The sequence below is a fragment of the Equus asinus genome, chromosome 17 (assembly GCF_041296235.1).
Source record: "Equus asinus isolate D_3611 breed Donkey chromosome 17, EquAss-T2T_v2, whole genome shotgun sequence".
NCBI lineage: Eukaryota > Metazoa > Chordata > Mammalia > Perissodactyla > Equidae > Equus > Equus asinus.
Genome location: NC_091806.1, coordinates 37243501 through 37262534, shown reverse-complemented (window position 1 = coordinate 37262534; position 19034 = coordinate 37243501). Strand labels below are relative to the sequence as shown.

Below are 19034 nucleotides of genomic sequence, written 5' to 3'. Positions count from 1 at the left end.
GGTTGATTACTTCCAACCCTTTTTTGGTTGAGTCTTTAGGATTTTCTACATCCAAGTTTATATCCTCTGAAGATAACGACAATTTTAATTCTTCCTTCTCAATTTGGATGTCTTATATTTCTTTATCTAGCCTGTTTACTCTATTTAAGACTTTTAGTACTAAATTGAATAAGAGTAGTGGGAGCGAGCACCATTGTCTTGTTCCTAACAGAGGAAAAACTTTGTTGTTCACCATTGAGCATAATGTTAGCTGTGGGTTTGTTTTATATGGCCTTCATTATGTTGAGGTATGTTCCTTGTATATCTAATTTTTGAGGGTTTTAATCATGAAAGGATGCGATATTTTGTCCAACGCTTTTTCTGCATCTATTGAGATGATCATATGATTTTTATCTTTCATTCTCTAAATGTGGTGTATCACATTTATTAAATTGGACATCTTGAACCTTCTTCCTCTCCAAGGATAAATCCCACTTGGTCATAGCTTTGGTGTGAGTGTAATAGCGGCCTCCTAAAATGTGATGGGAACTATTCCTTCCTGTTCAATTTTTTGAAAGTGTTCAAGAAGGATTGGCATTAATTTGGCAGAATTTGCCAGAGAAGCCATCTTGTTCTGAGGGTTTCTGTATCAAGAGGTTTTTGATTGCTGATTTCATCTCCTTACTCATCTTTTTCTGTTCAGATTTTCTATTTCTTCTTGATTCAATCTTGATAACTTGCATATTTCTAGGAAGTTATCCATTTCTTATAGATTATCCAATTTATTGGCATATAGTTGTTCATAGTAGTCTCTTATGATCTTATGTAGTTTTGTAATATCACTTGTAATGTCTCCCCTTTCATTTCTGATTTTATTTCAGTATACTTTTTTTCTTAGCCTATCTAAAGATTTGTCAGAATAGTTTATTTTTTGAAAACTACCTCTTAACTTCATTGATTATTCTTATTGTTTTTTGGTCTCTAATTCATTTATTTTCATTCTGATCATTCTTGTTTCCTTCCTTCTACTCACTTTAGTCTTAATTTGTTCTTTTTTTCTCATTCCTTGAGGTGTAATGTTAGGTTTTTATTGAGATTCTTCTATAGTCTTAATATATGAATTTATTGCTATAAACTTCCTTCTCAGAACTGATTTTTTTTATGATGGTATTGGTTTTGGTGTGTTATATTTCTATTTTTATTTGTTTTAAGATATTTGTTGATTTCTCTTTTGATTTCTTATTTGACTTATTGGTTGTTCAGGGTTTTTTTTTTTGTTTTTTTTTTTAAAGATTTTATTTTTTCCTTTTTCTCCCCAAAGCCCCCTGGTACATAGTTGTATATTCTTCGTTGTGGGTCCTTCTAGTTGTAGCATGTGAGACGCTGCCTCAGCATGGTCTGATGAGCAGTGCCATGCCGCACCCAGGATTCGAACCAACGAAACACTGGGCCGCCTGCAGCGGAGCGCACGAACTTAACCACTCGGCCACGGGGCCAGCCCCCAGGGGTTTTTTTTGTATATTTTCTGTACAAGAAAATATTTGTAAAATTTCCAGCTTTCCCTAAGTTGATTTCTGGTTTCATACCAATGTGGTCAGAAAAGATACTTGGTATGATTTCAGGCTTAAGAATTTTAAAATATGTTTGTATCCTGTCATATGATCTATCCTGGAAATGTTCCATGTGCACTTAAGGAGAATATATATTCTGCTGCTATTAGATGAAATGTTGTATAAATGTCTGTTAAGTCCATTTGGTCTAATATGATGCAAGTCTAACATTTCTGTGTTGATTTTTTGCCTGGATGATCTATCCACCGCTGAAAGTGGAATACTAAGTTCTCCCACTATTATTGTGTTGCTCTCTATTTCCTTCTTCAGATCTGTTAGTATTTGCTTAATATACTTAGGTGCTCTGATTTGGGATGCATGTATATTTACATTTATTATGTTTTCTTGATGAATTGGCCCCTTTTCTGTTATATAGTTACCTTCTTTGTTTCCATATTTGGCGTAAAATTTATTTTGTCTGATATAGATAGCTGTTCCTGCTTTCTTTTGGTTTCCACTTGCATGAAATATCTTTTTCCATTCCTTCACTTTGAGCCTGTGGCTGTCCTTGAAGCTGTAGTGAATCTCTTGTGGGCAGCATATAGTTGGGTCTTGTTTTTATCTATCCAGGACTCTGCCTTTTGATTGGTGAATTCAATCCATTTACATGTAGAGTTACTTTTGATATATAAGCACTTACTAATGCCATCTTATTCATTGTTTTCTGACTGTTTTGTATTTCCATTGTCTCTTTTTTCCTTGTGTGTGCCTGACTTTGTATCTTTGGGATTTTCTCTGGTGGTATGCTGTGTTTCCTCTTGTCTTTTTGTGAATCTACTCTAGGCCTTTTCTTTGTGATTACCATGTGCGTTACATAAACATCGTATAAAGAAAACACTGCATTTTAAACTGATAGCAACTTAAATTTTCTACAAAAGCTGTACCCTTTTACTCCTCTCTTTTATATTTTTATGTCATTTACCTTTTTTTACATCAAGTATTCTTTAACAAATTATTGTAGCTATAACATTTTAATACTCATCACTTTTAAACTTTATATTAGAACCAAGTGGTTAACACACCATCCTATTACAGAATTAGAGTTTTTTGTGCCTGCCTATATATCTAGCTTTACACTATGCTACATGCTTTTGTATGTTTTCATGTTGCTGGTTGGTGTCTTTTTATTTCAATGTGAAAAACATTTTTAAGGCAGGATTAGTGGTGATGAATAATATCAGCTTTTGTTTTACAGGAAAGTCTTTATTTCTCCATCGTATCTGAAGTATAACTTTGTGGAACAGAGTATTCTTGGCTGGCAGTTTTTTCTTTCAACACTGAATATACCGATCCCCTCTGTCCTGACCTATAGGATGTCTGCTGAGAAAACTGCTGATAGCTAATGAGATTCCCTTGAAGGTACAATCTTTTCTTCCCTTGTTGCTTTTAGGATTCTCTCTTTGTCTTTGATCTTTGACAGTTTTATTTTGATTTGTCTTGGAGAACGTCTTTTGAAATGAGAACATAGGGTGATCTGTGATTGTGAGCTTACCTGTCTAAGTCTCTCCAGGTTTTGGAAGTCTGTAGTATTATTCCCTAAATTAATTTTCTGCCCCCTTCTCCCTTTGTTCCTTTGGAACCTCAATTCTTCTAATTTTGTTTTGATGAAATCCCATAGATCACATAGGCTTTCTTTGCTCTTTTTCCTTCTGTTTTCTTTCCTTGGCTTTGACTGTGTTAATTCAAACATCTTGCCCTCTAGCTCACTTTCCTGTCTTCCATGTTCTCTACTCTACTGAGAATGCTCTCTATTGTATTTTTCATTTCATTCATTGAATTATTCATCTCCAGAATTTCTGTTTGTTCTTTTTTATAATTTTTATTTCCTTGTTATATATCTCATTTTGTGTCTTTATTTCCTTATCTTATTATTTTCTTTTGCCTTTTATTTTCTTTCATTGAGATTCTTCAAAAAGCTATTTTGAATTCTTTATTCGCTTAGTCACAAAATTCTGTGCTTCTAAAATTCTGTTGTTGGCGATTTTTGTTAACTTTACATGATGACATGTTCCCTTGATATTTCATGTTTCTTATAGCTTCTGGTTGCTGCTTTTGCACTTGAAATAGAAAACACCTCTTCAAATCTTTGCTAGTTGCCTTCAGATGGGGTATCCTGTTATTGGTGGTGTTATATCTGAGGTTTTCTCTGCCTTTATATGAGTAAACATGCTCCACTCTTATTGCTCTCACTTGTGGCAGAATTCTTAAGCTATTGTGTCTTCCCTGGTTGTTACCAATCGCCAATTTGGCTACTGGAAGACTCTTTTTTGTTTTCTAGAAGCTGGCACTACTGTTCATGTATGTCTTTTTTCCCTTGCCCACATACTCAAGTTTATTTTTCCTAGATCACTCAGTTTACCAGATTTGTTGTCGCTGCTGCCCTTGGAAATATGCAAAAGAAGTCAGTTTCAGAGTGGGGAGAAGTGAGGGTTTAGCACTGGCAACTTAGGGGTTCCCACCGACCTGGTGGGGAGATTCTTGGGTGAGGTACTCCTGGAGCCTCATGGGTGGACTTTCTGTTGAAATCCTGAGTCAGGAGGAAGGAACTATGCCACTTTAAAGCTCTTTAATATTCTCAACTGTTTCTTTCATGCTCTTCCCTCTTCCTCCAATCACTGACTACCTGTCTCAGTACACTAGGTACTTCTGGGAAGACTTAGGTTTCTCCAGATGCTTCCAGCACTACAATGGTAGCTGGGCACTCACTTGTGGCTCTTTTTCCCTGTGGGATAGTTCACCACTGCTGAAATCTTCAGTCTGTGCGTTGTTGCCTTGAACAGGTGGTGCTGGGAATGCTCCTCTCACCTTCTCCACTGTGACCACTCATATTTTTTTTCTCCTCCAATAATGTGCTATAGTCCCCTCTCAGGAAGGCTAGGCTTCCATAAAGTCTCTCTCTTTCATGGGTGTCAGCCAAAGTCAGCACTTTCCAGGCTTAACCTATCATAACCCAGGTGGCTTGGGTTAGGTTCACCATCTCCTGCTGGCCCTGTAGCCCATTCTGATGTCTGTCTGCCTGTTACCAGATACACAGGTGGGCAAGATTCCTCCTGGCTCCCTTGGTTTTTGGTCCTGGATGCCACAACTCCCACAAGGTGTTTTTGTTCATGGATGAACGTCCAACTCACTGTTACAAAAGTGGGACAAAAAGGAAGACTGTCTTTTACAGCTAAGATGCTAACATTCCTCCTTCCCCTGATAATTTTTAGTCTCATACTTTGACTTACATAGATATGCAGCCTGAATCTTTCACTGTTCTGACACCAAAAGACACAAAGTCAAAATTCTTGTTTAAAGGGATTCTGTGTTGGTGTGTTTCTGTGTTGGTATCTTCCAGAAATAATATAAATCATTTCTGAAAGATCATATTTTAAACACAAGCATCAAAGATTCCCACAGACAAAGTTTTAAAAAACATGAACTTAAAAAAAATTCACTAAGCACAGAAATATACAAGGCATCTTGACTAAGAGTCAGCTATGACATCTAACTATAGAATCAGATTTGCAAAACTATATATTTAAATCATTAGTTATTAATGAGAAGTAAATATGTTTAATATGTTTAAATACCAGATGCTTGGAGAGTATGATGAAAGAATAAGAGGCTGTCAAAGGTGACCATTTGGGAAAAGAACTAAATGGGAACTCCAGAGAGAAAATAAAATATTATGATGGAAATTTGAAATTAAGTGGATAAGTTAAACAGCCAATTAGCACAATTCATGTTAGAATAAATTTGTTGGAAAAGAGGTCTGTAAAAATTATACGGAAGGCTGCGGACGCGCGGCTCCGAGGGCAGTGGCGGCGGCATCGACCTGGAGCGGCCTGACGCGGCGCCAGGGGCGGGCCGCGTCCATGGGCCTCCGGCGGGCGCTCGGCGGCCGTGCGGGCGGGCGGGCGGCGGGGACCTCGCGCTCTGTGAGGCCCGCGCCCGGGGCCGCCACGCGAGGGGAGGCGCCCGCGAGGCCCCCACCGCCGCGCGGCCCGGTGAGAGGCGGCCAGCCGCGGGGCATGCGGCGGCGCCCGCGCTGAGCGGCCCGCCCGCCGCTGCCGCGCCGTCCGCCGCGCAGCGCGCCGGGCCTGGCGGGGCCTCGGGGCCTGCGCCGCCGCCGCGCGACCATGTCGGCGGCCAAGGAGAACCCGTACGGGAAGTTCCAGGCCAACATCTTCAACAAGAGCAAGTCAGAACTGCTTCAAGCCGCACGAGTCCCATCTGCTCAACGACGAGGACCTGACGCAGGTCCAGACAAAGAAGGAGGAGCCCCTGCCACCAGCCAGCAGCCAGAGCATCCCCACCTTCTACTTCCCCCGAGGCCGTCCGCAGGGGACAGTGAACGTCGATGCCGTCATCGCCAAGATTGAGCGGACCTTCGCCCAGTTTCCGCACGAGAGAGCCACCATGGAGGACATGGGCAAGGTGACCAAGGTGACCACCCCCTCGAAGGTGACGTGCATCGTTTGTGGAGACCCTTTGTACACCTGAAAACCCCCTCACAGGCACCAAAGGTTTCAATATTTTCCTGTGTCTTTTAGAAGAAAAAAAGACAGCAATAATGAATTGTCTGTGGACAGTTGTTCTCAAGTAAGCCTTCCCGGGATCTGCAAGCATCTTTCCAAGAGAGACCAGGTTCACATCGTTGCAACAGTGAGGCTCGCAAAGCTCCCGTGAGAAGCTGTTCATGAACTGTGCCACCTTCTGACTGATGTTGCTAATAAAGAACAGAGAAGAATCTGCCTGTCAAACTTGCCTCAAAGGAGGTCATTGAGTTGTGATTGGATATATTATATATTATACAATAATTTATTTTGACCCTAGGAGAGGTTCATTTGAAAAAGGCCATAATACCTCTCTGCCCACTTTGGAGCAGATTTTAGCTGGGGTCAAAGCCCTAACGTCTGCCTCTATGAAAGGTTGCAGGCAGGGGGCTGGGGCGTTCCTATCTGCTCAGGCACATGACAAATGAAGACATTTCCTAAGGAGGGTGATAGAACCAATGTGCTCATGTCTGAACGTTTTTGCAGAAAGAATTAAAGGACAGTAAGAAAAAAAAAAATATACGGAAGACAATAGAGAAATACAAATAACGGATGTTTTAGTGATGTGGAGGGTAGAGCAAGAAGATTCAATGACATTCATTTAATTGGGGTTCCAGAGGCATATAATAAAAATACATGGGCAATTTTAAGAGTATTGTGTTTGGTAGACAGCACATGAGGCTTAAGGTTACCATATTGAACAACTAGGCATTACAGGAAGCTGTGAATATGTCCATGAGTAGAGGAAGAACAGTATAAGTTGTAGCTCCACAATAAATCTTTTTGCTGTCCTGATTGTTAGTTATGATGATGATGGTAACAGTGATGAAGAATGTAATTTTCTGCTCTGTTGTCACAAAATTCTCCCTCCATTCAGTTTCACTATGGACAGAACCACATTCAAGTCTGGGAATGTTAATACACTCATGCATCACTTAATTACAAGGATACATTTATACATGCCTTGTTAGATGTCTTTGTCTAAACATCATAGAGTGTACCTAGACAAACCTACATGTTATGCCTACAGCACACCTATGTTATATGGCACTAATATTATGGGATCAATGTCGTATCTGTGATCTTTCATTGACCAAAATGTTGTTACATGGTGCATGACTGTGCAGCAAGTTTGCTACCATTTCTCCTTCCATATTGATGGCAAGTCTTGTATTTCTTTTCTGATTAATAACTTCATTTCTTCAGAATACTCTTCAAAGCAGTGCAACACGGAGCAATGACTCATCTGATTTTGAGAAACGAATGCTTCTACTTTACTTCTCAGGCTGTAGCCTTATGCGTCTATGGGGATTTTCTATTTGCATTCATTTTTGGAACTAGAAGGCTTGGAAATGATTGTAGAAAAGGAAGACATTCAGGAAGTCTAATGCTGACAAATATTTGTAGTTGATAGACATAGGTTATTCCATTAAGGTCACAGCCTTTCTCCAGGGAAATTTCCAAGACATCTACTTTTACCCATATACAACTCCCAGGCCATCTCTGACATACATTTTCTACCTTTCATACCTTCCCATGATTTTCTTTCTAGTTTGAGTCATATTAATTTAAATAGCTTTGTTGGGAGATGTTCTAATGACCATCTGGAGAGATAACAGCTATTTCATCTTGATGAGGGCATATAGTATCTGATGCAGAAATAATCTTTGGCTTATTTACTGTTTGGACTGAAGACTTAGTGCCTTCTTTCTCTGGACTAGCTCCAAAGAGGAAAACAGAAAGAATCTCCAGAAATTCTGCCTTAGCTTGATAATAAGAATGTCCATTAACTAAACATCTTAACCTTTACTTGAGTTCAAGTCACTCTACTTTGTAGGAGAAGTCTTGAAGCTAGGAACCATGAATAAACTCCAGGATGATTTAAGAATCTAATAGAACCATATGCAAAGGTGACAAGTGGTTGCAGTTTGCTGGGTAGAGGTTCTAGAGTTTCCAACGGATTTTCAAAAGTATCATTGATGGAAAGAACATCAAGAATCACTGTCTTAGATAACTTAACTTATAATATCCCTGATTTGAGGAAAGGAAAATGCTGCAACTGTAAGGAAAGGAACATAATGGCTCTTTCAACCTTGTCTTATCTAACTTCTCAGGAGCCTTCCTAGAGTCATTAGGTTGGTTAAGTCACACCCATTTCCAATCTATATCTTGGTGTGTGACTCTTTCCATCATTTAATTACGTTACTTTTATATCTCTGAAGGCTTTATAAAAGTAGAAAGGCAGTTACGAAATCGTCCACCCTCCCTGATGGCAGATTAATTGAACGTTGGTTCCAAAGGAGATTTTACAGAGCACCTACTCCAGCATCCTTATTTGACAGATGACACCCAGCATGGTTCAGGGTCTTCTGAAAGGACTGATTAATAGTGGATCCAACCAAGCAGAATCTTTGTTTCCCCATATTGAGAGATGACAGTTTTTATAATTTGGTCTAGTTCCAATTCTCATATATTTGTAAACTCTGGAATGTTAAGACATGAAATTAAGATTTTAGAGGATAATGTAAAAATAATGTCCATTTACTCCCTTTTGTCCCCTAAGAAAATGACAATATCCAAGGGAATTTTTCAGTTAAGGCTTGTAATTTCACATTTAAGACTATATTAACTCAACGTTGAGGATTTAAGATTGATATTTAGTCATCTGTGTGAACAGAAAAAAATGTTTGTTTTTATTTTTTGAGAATGAATTTATTTCCATTTCTAATCATTTTCTCAGCAGATGGCACCAAGCATGTCCATGGAAGGGGATAGAAATTACACTTCTGCGTCCATGTTTGTTCTACTGGGACTCTCAGATGGAAAAGAGTGGCAGCTTGTCCTCTTCCCAATCTTCCTAGGGATCTACCTTATGACCCTAGTCTGGAATCTGGGTCTTATCATCCTAATCAGGGTGGACTCCCACCTGCACACACCTATGTACTTTTTTCTCAGTTTCCTGTCATTTTTAGACATCTGCTATTCTTCTTCTACCAGCCCAAGGATGCTTTCAGACTTCTTAAAAGATGAAAAAACAATTTCCTTCACTGCCTGTGCCACCCAATATTTTGTTGGGTGCTGGATGGGTCAGGCTGAGTGCTGTCTCTTGGCTGCCATGGCCTATGACAGATATGTTGCTATTGGTAGGCCTCTGCAGTACCCAGCCATCATGGCTCCTGGCCTCTGTCAGAAGATGGTTGCTGGGGCCTATGGGAGTGGTTTCCTTAGTAGTTTAGTTCAAACAGTCCCTAGTTTTCATCTCCACTTTTGTGGGCCCAATATCATTCTAAATTTCTTCTGTGACATAATCCAGATTATTTCCTTGTCCTGCACCAATCCCTTTATCATCCACATGATTATTTTCCTGGTAGCATTTTTTACTGGATTCGGGTCTTTTCTTTTTATCCTCTTATCTTATGGTTTTATTGCAGTTTCTATTCTGAAACTATCCTCTGCCAAAGGTAGTGCCAAGGCATTCAATACTTGTGCCTCCCACCTGGCAGTTGTGACAATCTTCTATGGTACGGGCCTCTTTATGTACCTGAATCCTAGCTCTAGCCACTCCAAGAATCAGAACAAGGGGCTTTCAGTGTTCTATGTTATCCTTATCCCCATGTTAAATCCTCTTATCTATAGTTTGAGGAACAAGGAAATCAAAGAGGCCCTCAAAAGAGTGGTAAAGAGGACAACACATTTATCTCACTAAGAGCAATATTTATGCAGGTGCTAGTTCTCCTATAATGAAGACAAAGTTTAGAATATGTATTTGACTTTTTGTAGGTCACAGGTCTTCTTTCTAGGTAGAAAGAAGAAGTGAAATCATTGCTCTTTGATTCCTCCTGTCATTATTCTTAGCTACCACCACCAGGTGATCTGTTCGAGACAGTGTCACCAACATTGAATTTACTTTATAAACCTGATTCTATGATTAGACCCAGGTACATAAAACCCTACGTTTTGAGAACAGAGAATCTAATAGATATTTTATGTACAGAAATGTCAAGACCCTAGGAAGCCACATAGACTGTTTTTTCCTCTACGATTTTTAATACGTCTTTTGTTTATTTTCAACCATTAAGCATTTGTATATTTCAATAAATATAATATAAAATAATGTATAAAATTAAATATGTGAAAATTAAAAATAATTTACAAATATGTGAAAATTAAAAATAATTTACAAATGCACACTTTATCATCTTATTCATGGACAGAGAGAGAGAAAGAAAAAGAAGGATAGAGAGAGAGAATGATAGTGAGAAAGGAAACAGAGGGAAAGAGAAGGGAGGAGAGGAGACAACAGGAGAGGAGAGGGAGAAAGACTGGTCTGGCATATTCCCAAATAATGTTTCTATCCCCTCCATCTTACTCCTGGAGAACTTCTTGTGTAGTGGCTTGTGAAAAAGAGGTGGGAAAGAGGAATGGTAGGAAGAAAGGGCCCTTTTATGGTCAAGAGTTGGGGAGATTCTCAGAGGCTAGAAAGAAATCAAAGTTATCAATTTACGGACATAGTTCACCTGAAGCATGCTCCATGGTTGCTTCCCAGAGTCAAAGCAAGACTTCAGAAATTAAGGCTGTTGTGATGTGTTTTGGGAGACAGCGTCAAAGTCCCAGAGATATGAACCTCCCAGGGATTCCAGGGCCTTAAGTTTGATCAGGGAGTAGCAGAGCCAGCTGACTTAGAGACTCAGATTCCAATCAAGAGAATTTAAAGAAAATTTAAATAGATATTTTTTTCAGACAAGTTTGTGTACTATATGTCATACATATTACATTAGTATTTACACAACACTTTATACTTCATATGGTTACATTGTACAGATGTGATTTATTTCTATTGCCATGTGAGTTGGCAGATGAGAAGTTATTCCCATTTCACAGATTGAAACTTTGGGCATATTGAGGTCTGCCACATTCTTCCCAGGGTAGCAACAATCCACGGTGAGTCTCGCAAATTTTCATGTGTGGATTATAAGTGGTTCCTATAGACCAGAAGCACGTCTTCCAATGCTTAGCCTTGGAACCCAAATTCTATACTTTTGGTGTTATATCTTTAAACTATCTTAAGAATCTATTCAGTTTAAAAGATTAAATTAGTATAGTTCTTATCAGAGGGAATATGTAACTGCTAACCAATTAGTGAATGTTAAATCAAAGAAATAATTTATTTCCCCATCCATCCTTTTATCCCTAAAAGTAAGATTAGCTGAACTAGGTCAAACCAAGAAGGAGACCTGAAAATATCTCTGTATTCCTAGGAATTGCAGGATAGGTGAGCTCCATTTTTCAAAAACAAAACACAAAAGTTTATGGGGATTATCTTAAGTAGATATTTTTAATGAAGGATTAGTAATGCAGCATAATATGTTGGAAAGAACTCCAATTCAGAACACATGAATTACACCTTCTGATAATAGAAGTCATCGTTTGTACTACATACTGTGGTAAGTGCTGGATAACTGTTAACTAATTTGATTCTTTCTATGAAAATTTACTCTGAGATGTATCTACTATTATCAGCCCCATTTTATAGGTGATAGTACTGAGGTTTGGAGAGGTTAATTTGCTCAAGTTCATACAACCTACAAGTGGAAAGCTGGTATTCATCCCAGACCGGCTGATACCAATGCCCATGGTTGTAACCATGGTAACTCATCCCCCTGTCACGAATTAGTTTTATTTCTTCCCTATTTCCTTGATTTCCTCACTTATGTTTAGGAAATCATGCCATGTCTGCTTCAAAGGGCTGCTTTGATTACTGACTCAGGTCAGGTATTTGAGAAAATGTATGTATGTACATATCTGAAATGAAAGTACTTTGTAAACTGGTAAGTGCCCACATATCTAATTTATTGTTGTCAGTCTATATTGCCAACCAGCTGTGTCATCTTGGGCAAATCTCTTAGCTCCACTGGCTTCAGGTCCTCACCTGGAAATTGATGGCATTTGACTAGATGGTTTCTAGGTCCTTTCCAGCTCAAATGACTCCAAGTTCATTAAAAGAAAAACTATAATCATGAGACCATAATAGGACCATGACGAAGTGAGGAATTGAATCAGAAGGGACATGGCAAAGTAGGGTGTGAAATTAGCATGGAAAAAACTCCATTAAAACCATGACTCCAGAGAGCAAGTACCTGGAGAGTTTTCTCCCTGATTGTCTTTTCTCCTTTCACCTCTGACCTAATAACTCATTTAAGAGGATCTCTAGTTGTGGGCATCTCTCTGGGGGTGAGTGGAAAGCCAATCACATGGCCAAAAGTGCACATCTTGGAGTGCAAGGGCCCACCTGAAAAATTCCTTTGGAAAAGAAATAAGCAATTTCAATCTTTAGCAAGAACTCTGTCTTCATGTGGGATCTAGGCCAAGCTCATAAGGGAAGATTTATAGAGAACAGTGGATTCTGTGTATCTCTATATCTGTGTTACTCTTCCTTTAGGACCTACACAGCACAAGGGTTATGGTTCTCAGTCTCTCCTAGACTTTGACTTTTCCCTCTCTCTCACTTCTACACCCTTTGCTTAGGGGTCTTCCTTAGGTTCTCTTTCCCCTTACTCAAATTCTTTGAACTTCAGTGAAAAGAATATTTTCTAAACTGAAATTTCAGGTATTGCTCTGTGGTGAGGCATAGATGTCTAATTCTAGTTCTCAATTTCTTAAGTATATGATCTTGAAGTCTGTTAATTTCTGTTTTTATTTTGTAAATTGGGGATAATAGAATCATCTAGAATCTAATGAGACAAAACCTATAAAGCCTAATAGATTGTAGAAATTAATAATTGTGCTCTGAATCAAAAATAATAATTTGTTGAATTTCAGGGGAATTAACTAAGGTAAAACCGACTTGCCTGTGCTTCCCAACTTCAGCCATTCCATGACTCTTTTAATTTAATTTTTCCCTTGAGAATTCTGCTTTCATATAATAATAATTAATTTGATTTCCATTTCAGTATACACCTTTTATTCATTATTTCTGAGCAGCAAAGCCAAGCTGGTCATTTCATAATTATATAATAAAGTACTCATGTACAAATCTATTGATCTTTTGAAATAATCCAAATAGTTGTGCATTGTCATCTTTGAAAACTCTGGTGGTCCGGAGCATGGGTGACACAGAAATCAGAGATGCCTCGCTGCAAGCACAGGCAGTGTTGATCTAACTGTTCCTTTTATCCTTCTTTTACTATGCTGTTATTCATTCAGCAACATTCCTGGCTTCCTCAACCTGATTGATTTCTTAACCTGATTTTCTACCCTGCACAAACTTGCAAATGGCCATGTCCTTAGAAGATCAGATTGGAAAAGGTCTTGATTAACTGTATCTCCACAGCAATATCGCCAACCAATATTTACCTCAGTTATCTTTTCCTCTACAAACTGTCTTGGGAGATGGCAAACACATGCAAAAAAATAATCAAAGAGAGTAAGTATATTCAGATTTTATTTTGTTTTTCTCCTGGCTTATCAAATTTTAAAAACATACATTTTTAGGATAACTTTTCTCATGAACAAGTTAAACAATCCACGACTCATCACATTTTTTCTGGGAATGATGAGGTACATGGAATACATTTAGTTACGGCTGACTCTGTTAACAGAATGTAACAAAAAAGTGAATTTTAGTGCAACCAATTGATCAAAAGCTTGATTCATTTTCATTGAATTGATCAATTATTTTGTTGTTTCAGGGATGTTGTGCGTGAATTTATATTTTCAAAATATTTTCATTGAATTGAATTCATCTTGGATAAAACGTGATGAATTATATAGACAGCACTCTAAGAGTAAACAGAAAGATTTCAACATTCATAAAACCATAATTGAAATGAAATGAAAATCATATATTTTCAGTTTCTCCTCCAAAGCTGGGTGAAAGAACCGTTCACGAACATCTTCAGCATATATTTACTGAGTTATATAAATATTAGTATGTGAGATGCTTATCACTAAATAGGAAAACATCTTCACTAGCCCATATACTGTTATAATAGAGTATCATCAATTCAAGAGGACCTGGTGGTGGTGGAACATGAAAAATAGCACCACGTGTTTACAATCCTGCTGACTGGAAGATAACGGAATAATACAAGATAGAGATAAATGTAATCATATAACCGATATTCTTGAATCTTAGCTTAGAGAGCATCTAATTTAGCAAAGAATTTTATGAAGAGTTCCTTGATGCTATAGTATTAGTTCTGCCTTATTTTTCTTTCACAGAAAGGAATGATAATTTCTAACATTTATTGAGCCCTTACTATTTTAAACCCTTTGTGTCATTCAGTTCCTGAAACAACCATATGAAGTGGTAAATATTATTAGCCCCATTTATAGATGACTCCACTGAGACACAGAAAGGTTAATAACTTGCTTAGGATCACACAGCCAGTGAGTAAATGTAAGGAAAGTCTGACAATCTATTCTCTCTGTCATTCTCCCTCTTTCATTCTCTCTCCATTATTTTCCTTCTCCCTTTCTCTCTCCCTCTTTCTCTCTCACTGTGCTAACTATTAAGGATTTCTATATCTTAATAACTTTTTATTATAAATATAGGAGTTGTAGAAAATAAAAATACAGATAAAAATAGAGAATAAAATCAAAATCATACCACTTATTACATTTGTCAATTGTAATTGGTTCACATGTGTGTGTGTGTGTTTGTGTGTATGTGTGTGTGTGTCTGTGAGAGAGAGAGATTGATTATATAAAGTAATCGTTTTCCTTTAGAAAGGTAGAACCAGGTTTTGCAAACATCAGCAGTATACATGAGTGCCTATCCCTTATTGATTTATGCTTTTTATATTAAAGGCATTGCCACATTGGCATTCATATATTTTGTGACTAGGTTTCCCAGTTCATCAATCGTATTTCAAAAGTGTTTTATATAAGCGGGTTTTCAGCCATAATCAAGTTTAAGTTGCTACATCATATTTTGTCTCTTACGGTCTCTTACTTGATGTTGCATTTCAGAAACTGCATTCCCATCCCAAGATTATGCACCTGTGTATGGATTGATTCCTCTGACGCCTTTTTTTATAGTAAGCTAGGTCTCATAGACCCTTTAGGGAAGAGTTTATTCTTTTCTATCAGTTGAAAATACTAAATTTATCATCTATTTAATTCTTATCAGTATTTAAATTTATTTTTTAAATTGTATTTGTTCTTTTGACACATGTCTATTTTTACAAGAATAATCAATTATCAATGTTTATAATGCTTTTGAACATCTGAAAGTCCAAATCTTTCTAATTATTAATCTTTTTCACAATTTTATTGGCCATCATCATTGATTTACTCTTTCCTCTCAAGGAAGATCAGTTTGGGTATGGAACATAGCCAATAGGTGTTATCTGTTCTGAATCTCTTAGTGAGCTCTAACTTGCTGACCGTATCAACAAATATATGAAATATATCTTCGTTGTTTTAGGGAATTGAAATAGCTACTTTGACTCTTTCTTGACATCAAGTCTCATCATAGCTTGATGCTGGCTGTCAATTGATCCAAGTGTACCTGAATTCAAGCAAACTGCATAGAAAATCTTTTATGTGGTTTCTGTCTATATGACTCCAGGTGGTTTGACTTGCCTGGACACTAGGTCTGAATCTACAGCTGCCCAGAGGTAATGATGCCTGACTGTCTGCAGGGCTGATGATGTCTTAGAAGTTTCCCCAAATTAATCAATAAAACTCTAGTACCCATGGCATTCCTATTCATGAGTACAGCTGTTATTTGTGGTTATCTGTAAGCAATCACTGACAATAATATCCAACATCTATTAAACAATTAATGTGTACCAGACTGTGCTGAGTGTTGGCATGGATCTCCTCATATAACCCTCCCATTAACCTTCTGTTTCAGGGGCTCTTGGTGCCCTAAATCTGTTAGGAGTAAATCGAACCTAGTGTGTATAAGCCACTGAGACAGGTTCATAGAGTGAGAGAATATCAGAACTGAGACTCTTTTCTTCAGCTTTATTGAGATATAATAGACATATAACATTGTATAAGTTTAAGGTGTACAACGTAATGATTTTATATATGTACATATTGTCAAATGGTTACTCCAATAAGATTAGCTAACATCCATCATCTCACACCATTACAGTATTCTTCTTTGTGACGAAAACTTTTGAGATCTACTTTCTTACTGACTTTCAAATATACAATAGAATATCGTTAACTATAGTCATCATGCTGTACATTACACTACCAGAATTTATCTTACAACTGGAAAATTTTACATTTTGACCATCTTCACCTATTTCCCCCACTTTCTGGCCCCTGCCTGTGACAACCACAAATCTGATCCTTGTTTCTGAGTTGGGCTTTTTTAGATTCCATATACAGAGAGATCATGCAGTATTTGTCTTTTTCTGTCTGACTGACCTAACTTAACATAATGTCCTCAAGGTCTGTCCAGATTATCACGAATGCCAGGATTTCCTTCTTTTTTTAAAGCCTGAATAATATCCCATTGTTAAACATATAATTTATGTTATTTATACATATTTATACGTATACTTGTTATTCATATTATTTATATATTTATAGTATGATTTCTTCATTCATTTGTCAACGGACACTTAGATTGTTTCAATGTCTTGCCTATTATAAATAATACTGCAATGAACATGAGAGTGCACATATATTTTGGTGATTACATTTCCTTTGGATATATACCCAGGTATGGAATTGCTGGATTATATGACAGGTCTGTTTTAAATTTTTTTAGGAAGCTATGGTTTCCATAGTAACCACACCAATTTACATTCTCACAACAGTACACATGGTTCTATTTTCTCCACATTCTCGCCTGCAGTTATTATCTCTTGTCTTTTTGATGATAGCCACTCTAACAGGTGTGAGTTGATATCTTATTGAGTTTGATTTGCAATTCCCTGATGATTAGTGATGTTAAGCACATTTTCATGTATGTGTTGGTATTTTGGATGTCTTCTTTGGAAAAATATCTAATTAGATTCCATGCCAAAATTTTAATTGGATTATTTATTTTCTTGTTATCGAGTTGTATGGGTTCCTTATATATTTTGGATATTAAGACCCTGTCAGATAGGTGATTTACAAATAATTTCTCTCATTATGTAGGATGCTTTTTCATTTTGTTTAGCACTTTTTTTTGCCATGCAGAAGCTTTTTAGTTTGATATAATCTCTCTTGTTTACTTTTGATTTTTTTGGCTTGTGGTTTAGATGTGATATCCAAAAAATCATACCCAATCCATGTTCATTTTTTCCCTATGTTTTATTCTAGGGGGGTTACAAGTCTCACATTTAAGTCTTTAATTCATTTTGAGTTTTTTTTTTTTTTTTGGTGGGGGGGTGGTGGTGGGAATGGGATCCAGTTTCATTCTTTTACAGGTGAATATCCAATTTTCCCAGTACCATTTATTGAAGTGACTGTGTTTTTTCTATTGAGTATTTTAGGATCTCCTGTCAAATGTTAGTTGACCATATATGCACAATTTTATTTCTGGGCTCTTGATTCTGTTCCATTGGTCTATGTATCAGTTTCTATGCCAGTATCATATGATTTTGATTACTCTAGTTTTGTAATATAGTTTGAAATCAGGAAAGGTAATATCTCTTGGCCAGCTTTATTCTTCTTTCTCAGGATTGCTTTGTCTATTCAAGTTCTTTTGTGGTTCCATACAAATTTTAGGATTGTTTATTCTATTTCTGTGAAAAATATCATTGCAATCTTGATTGAAATTGCATTGGATATATGATGGCTTTTGATAGTATGGGCATTTCACCAATATTAATTCTTCTAGTCCATGAACATGGGATACCTTTCCATTTACTTGTATTTTTTTTCACTTTCTTTCGTTGATGTCTTATAGTGTTCAGTGAAGAGAGCTTTCACCTTCTTGGTTAAATCTACTACTAAGTATTTTACTGTTTTTGATACTATTGTAAATGGGATTTTCTTTATTTCATTTTCCTAGAATTTGTGTAAGTATATAGAATGCTTATTTTGTATCCTGAAACTTCACTAATTTCATCGATTAGGTCTAACAGTTTTTTGGTGACATTTTTAGAGTTCTCTACAAATAAAATCATGTCATCTGCAAATAGACACAATTTCAAGTCTTTTCTTCCACAACTTTGATGCCTTATATTATTTTTCTTTGACTTGATTGCAGTGGCTGGGGTCTATTACTATTTTGAATGGGAATGAGGAGAATGGTCACCTTTGTCTTCTTCTTGATCTTTCAAAAAAACTTTCAACTATTCACCATTGAGTATGTTATTGGGTATCAGCTTGTTATATATGAGCTTTAGTATGTTGAGGTTAGCTCCTTCTATACCTAATTTATTGAGAGTTTTTATCACGAATGGTGTTGAATTTTGTCAAATGATCTTTGTTCATTTATTGAGGATTATATGATTTTTATATTTCATTCTATTAATATGATGTATTACATTTGTTAATTTTTGCATATTGAACTATTCTTGCATTCTAGGAAAGAACCGTACTTGACCATGGTGTATGATCCTTTTCATATGCTGATGAGCTGAGTAATTTACTTGTTAGTATTTTGATGAAAATTTTAAAATCTGTATTCATCAGGGATATTGACCTATAGTTTTCTTTTCTTGTAGTGTCCTTATCTGGCTTTGGTATCAATGCTGGACTTATAAAATGAGTTTGGAAATGCTTCTTCCCCTTGAACTTTTTGGAAGAGTTTGAGAAGGATTAGTGTTAATTCTTCTCTAAATACTTGGTAGAATTCCCATGCAACCATCTGGTCCTGGGCTTTTCTTTGTTGGGAGGCTTCAATTACTGATTTGATCTCCTTACTTGTTATTGGTTTCTTCAGGTTTTCTATTTCTTCATGATTCAGTTTTCTATGTTGTATGTTTCTAGTAATTTACCTATTTCTTCT

The 19034-nt window shown here is 37.0% G+C and overlaps 1 protein-coding gene across 1 annotated transcript; it reads left to right on the top strand.

The window, feature by feature from the left end:
* The first annotated feature begins 8882 nt into the window (after window positions 1-8882).
* Window positions 8883-9833, top strand: LOC139040701 (olfactory receptor 5A1-like). Its single transcript, XM_070487454.1, has one exon. The coding sequence runs from the start codon at window positions 8883-8885 to the stop codon at window positions 9831-9833; it is 951 nt and encodes a 316-aa protein (XP_070343555.1).
* Window positions 9834-19034: the final 9201 nt, after the last annotated feature.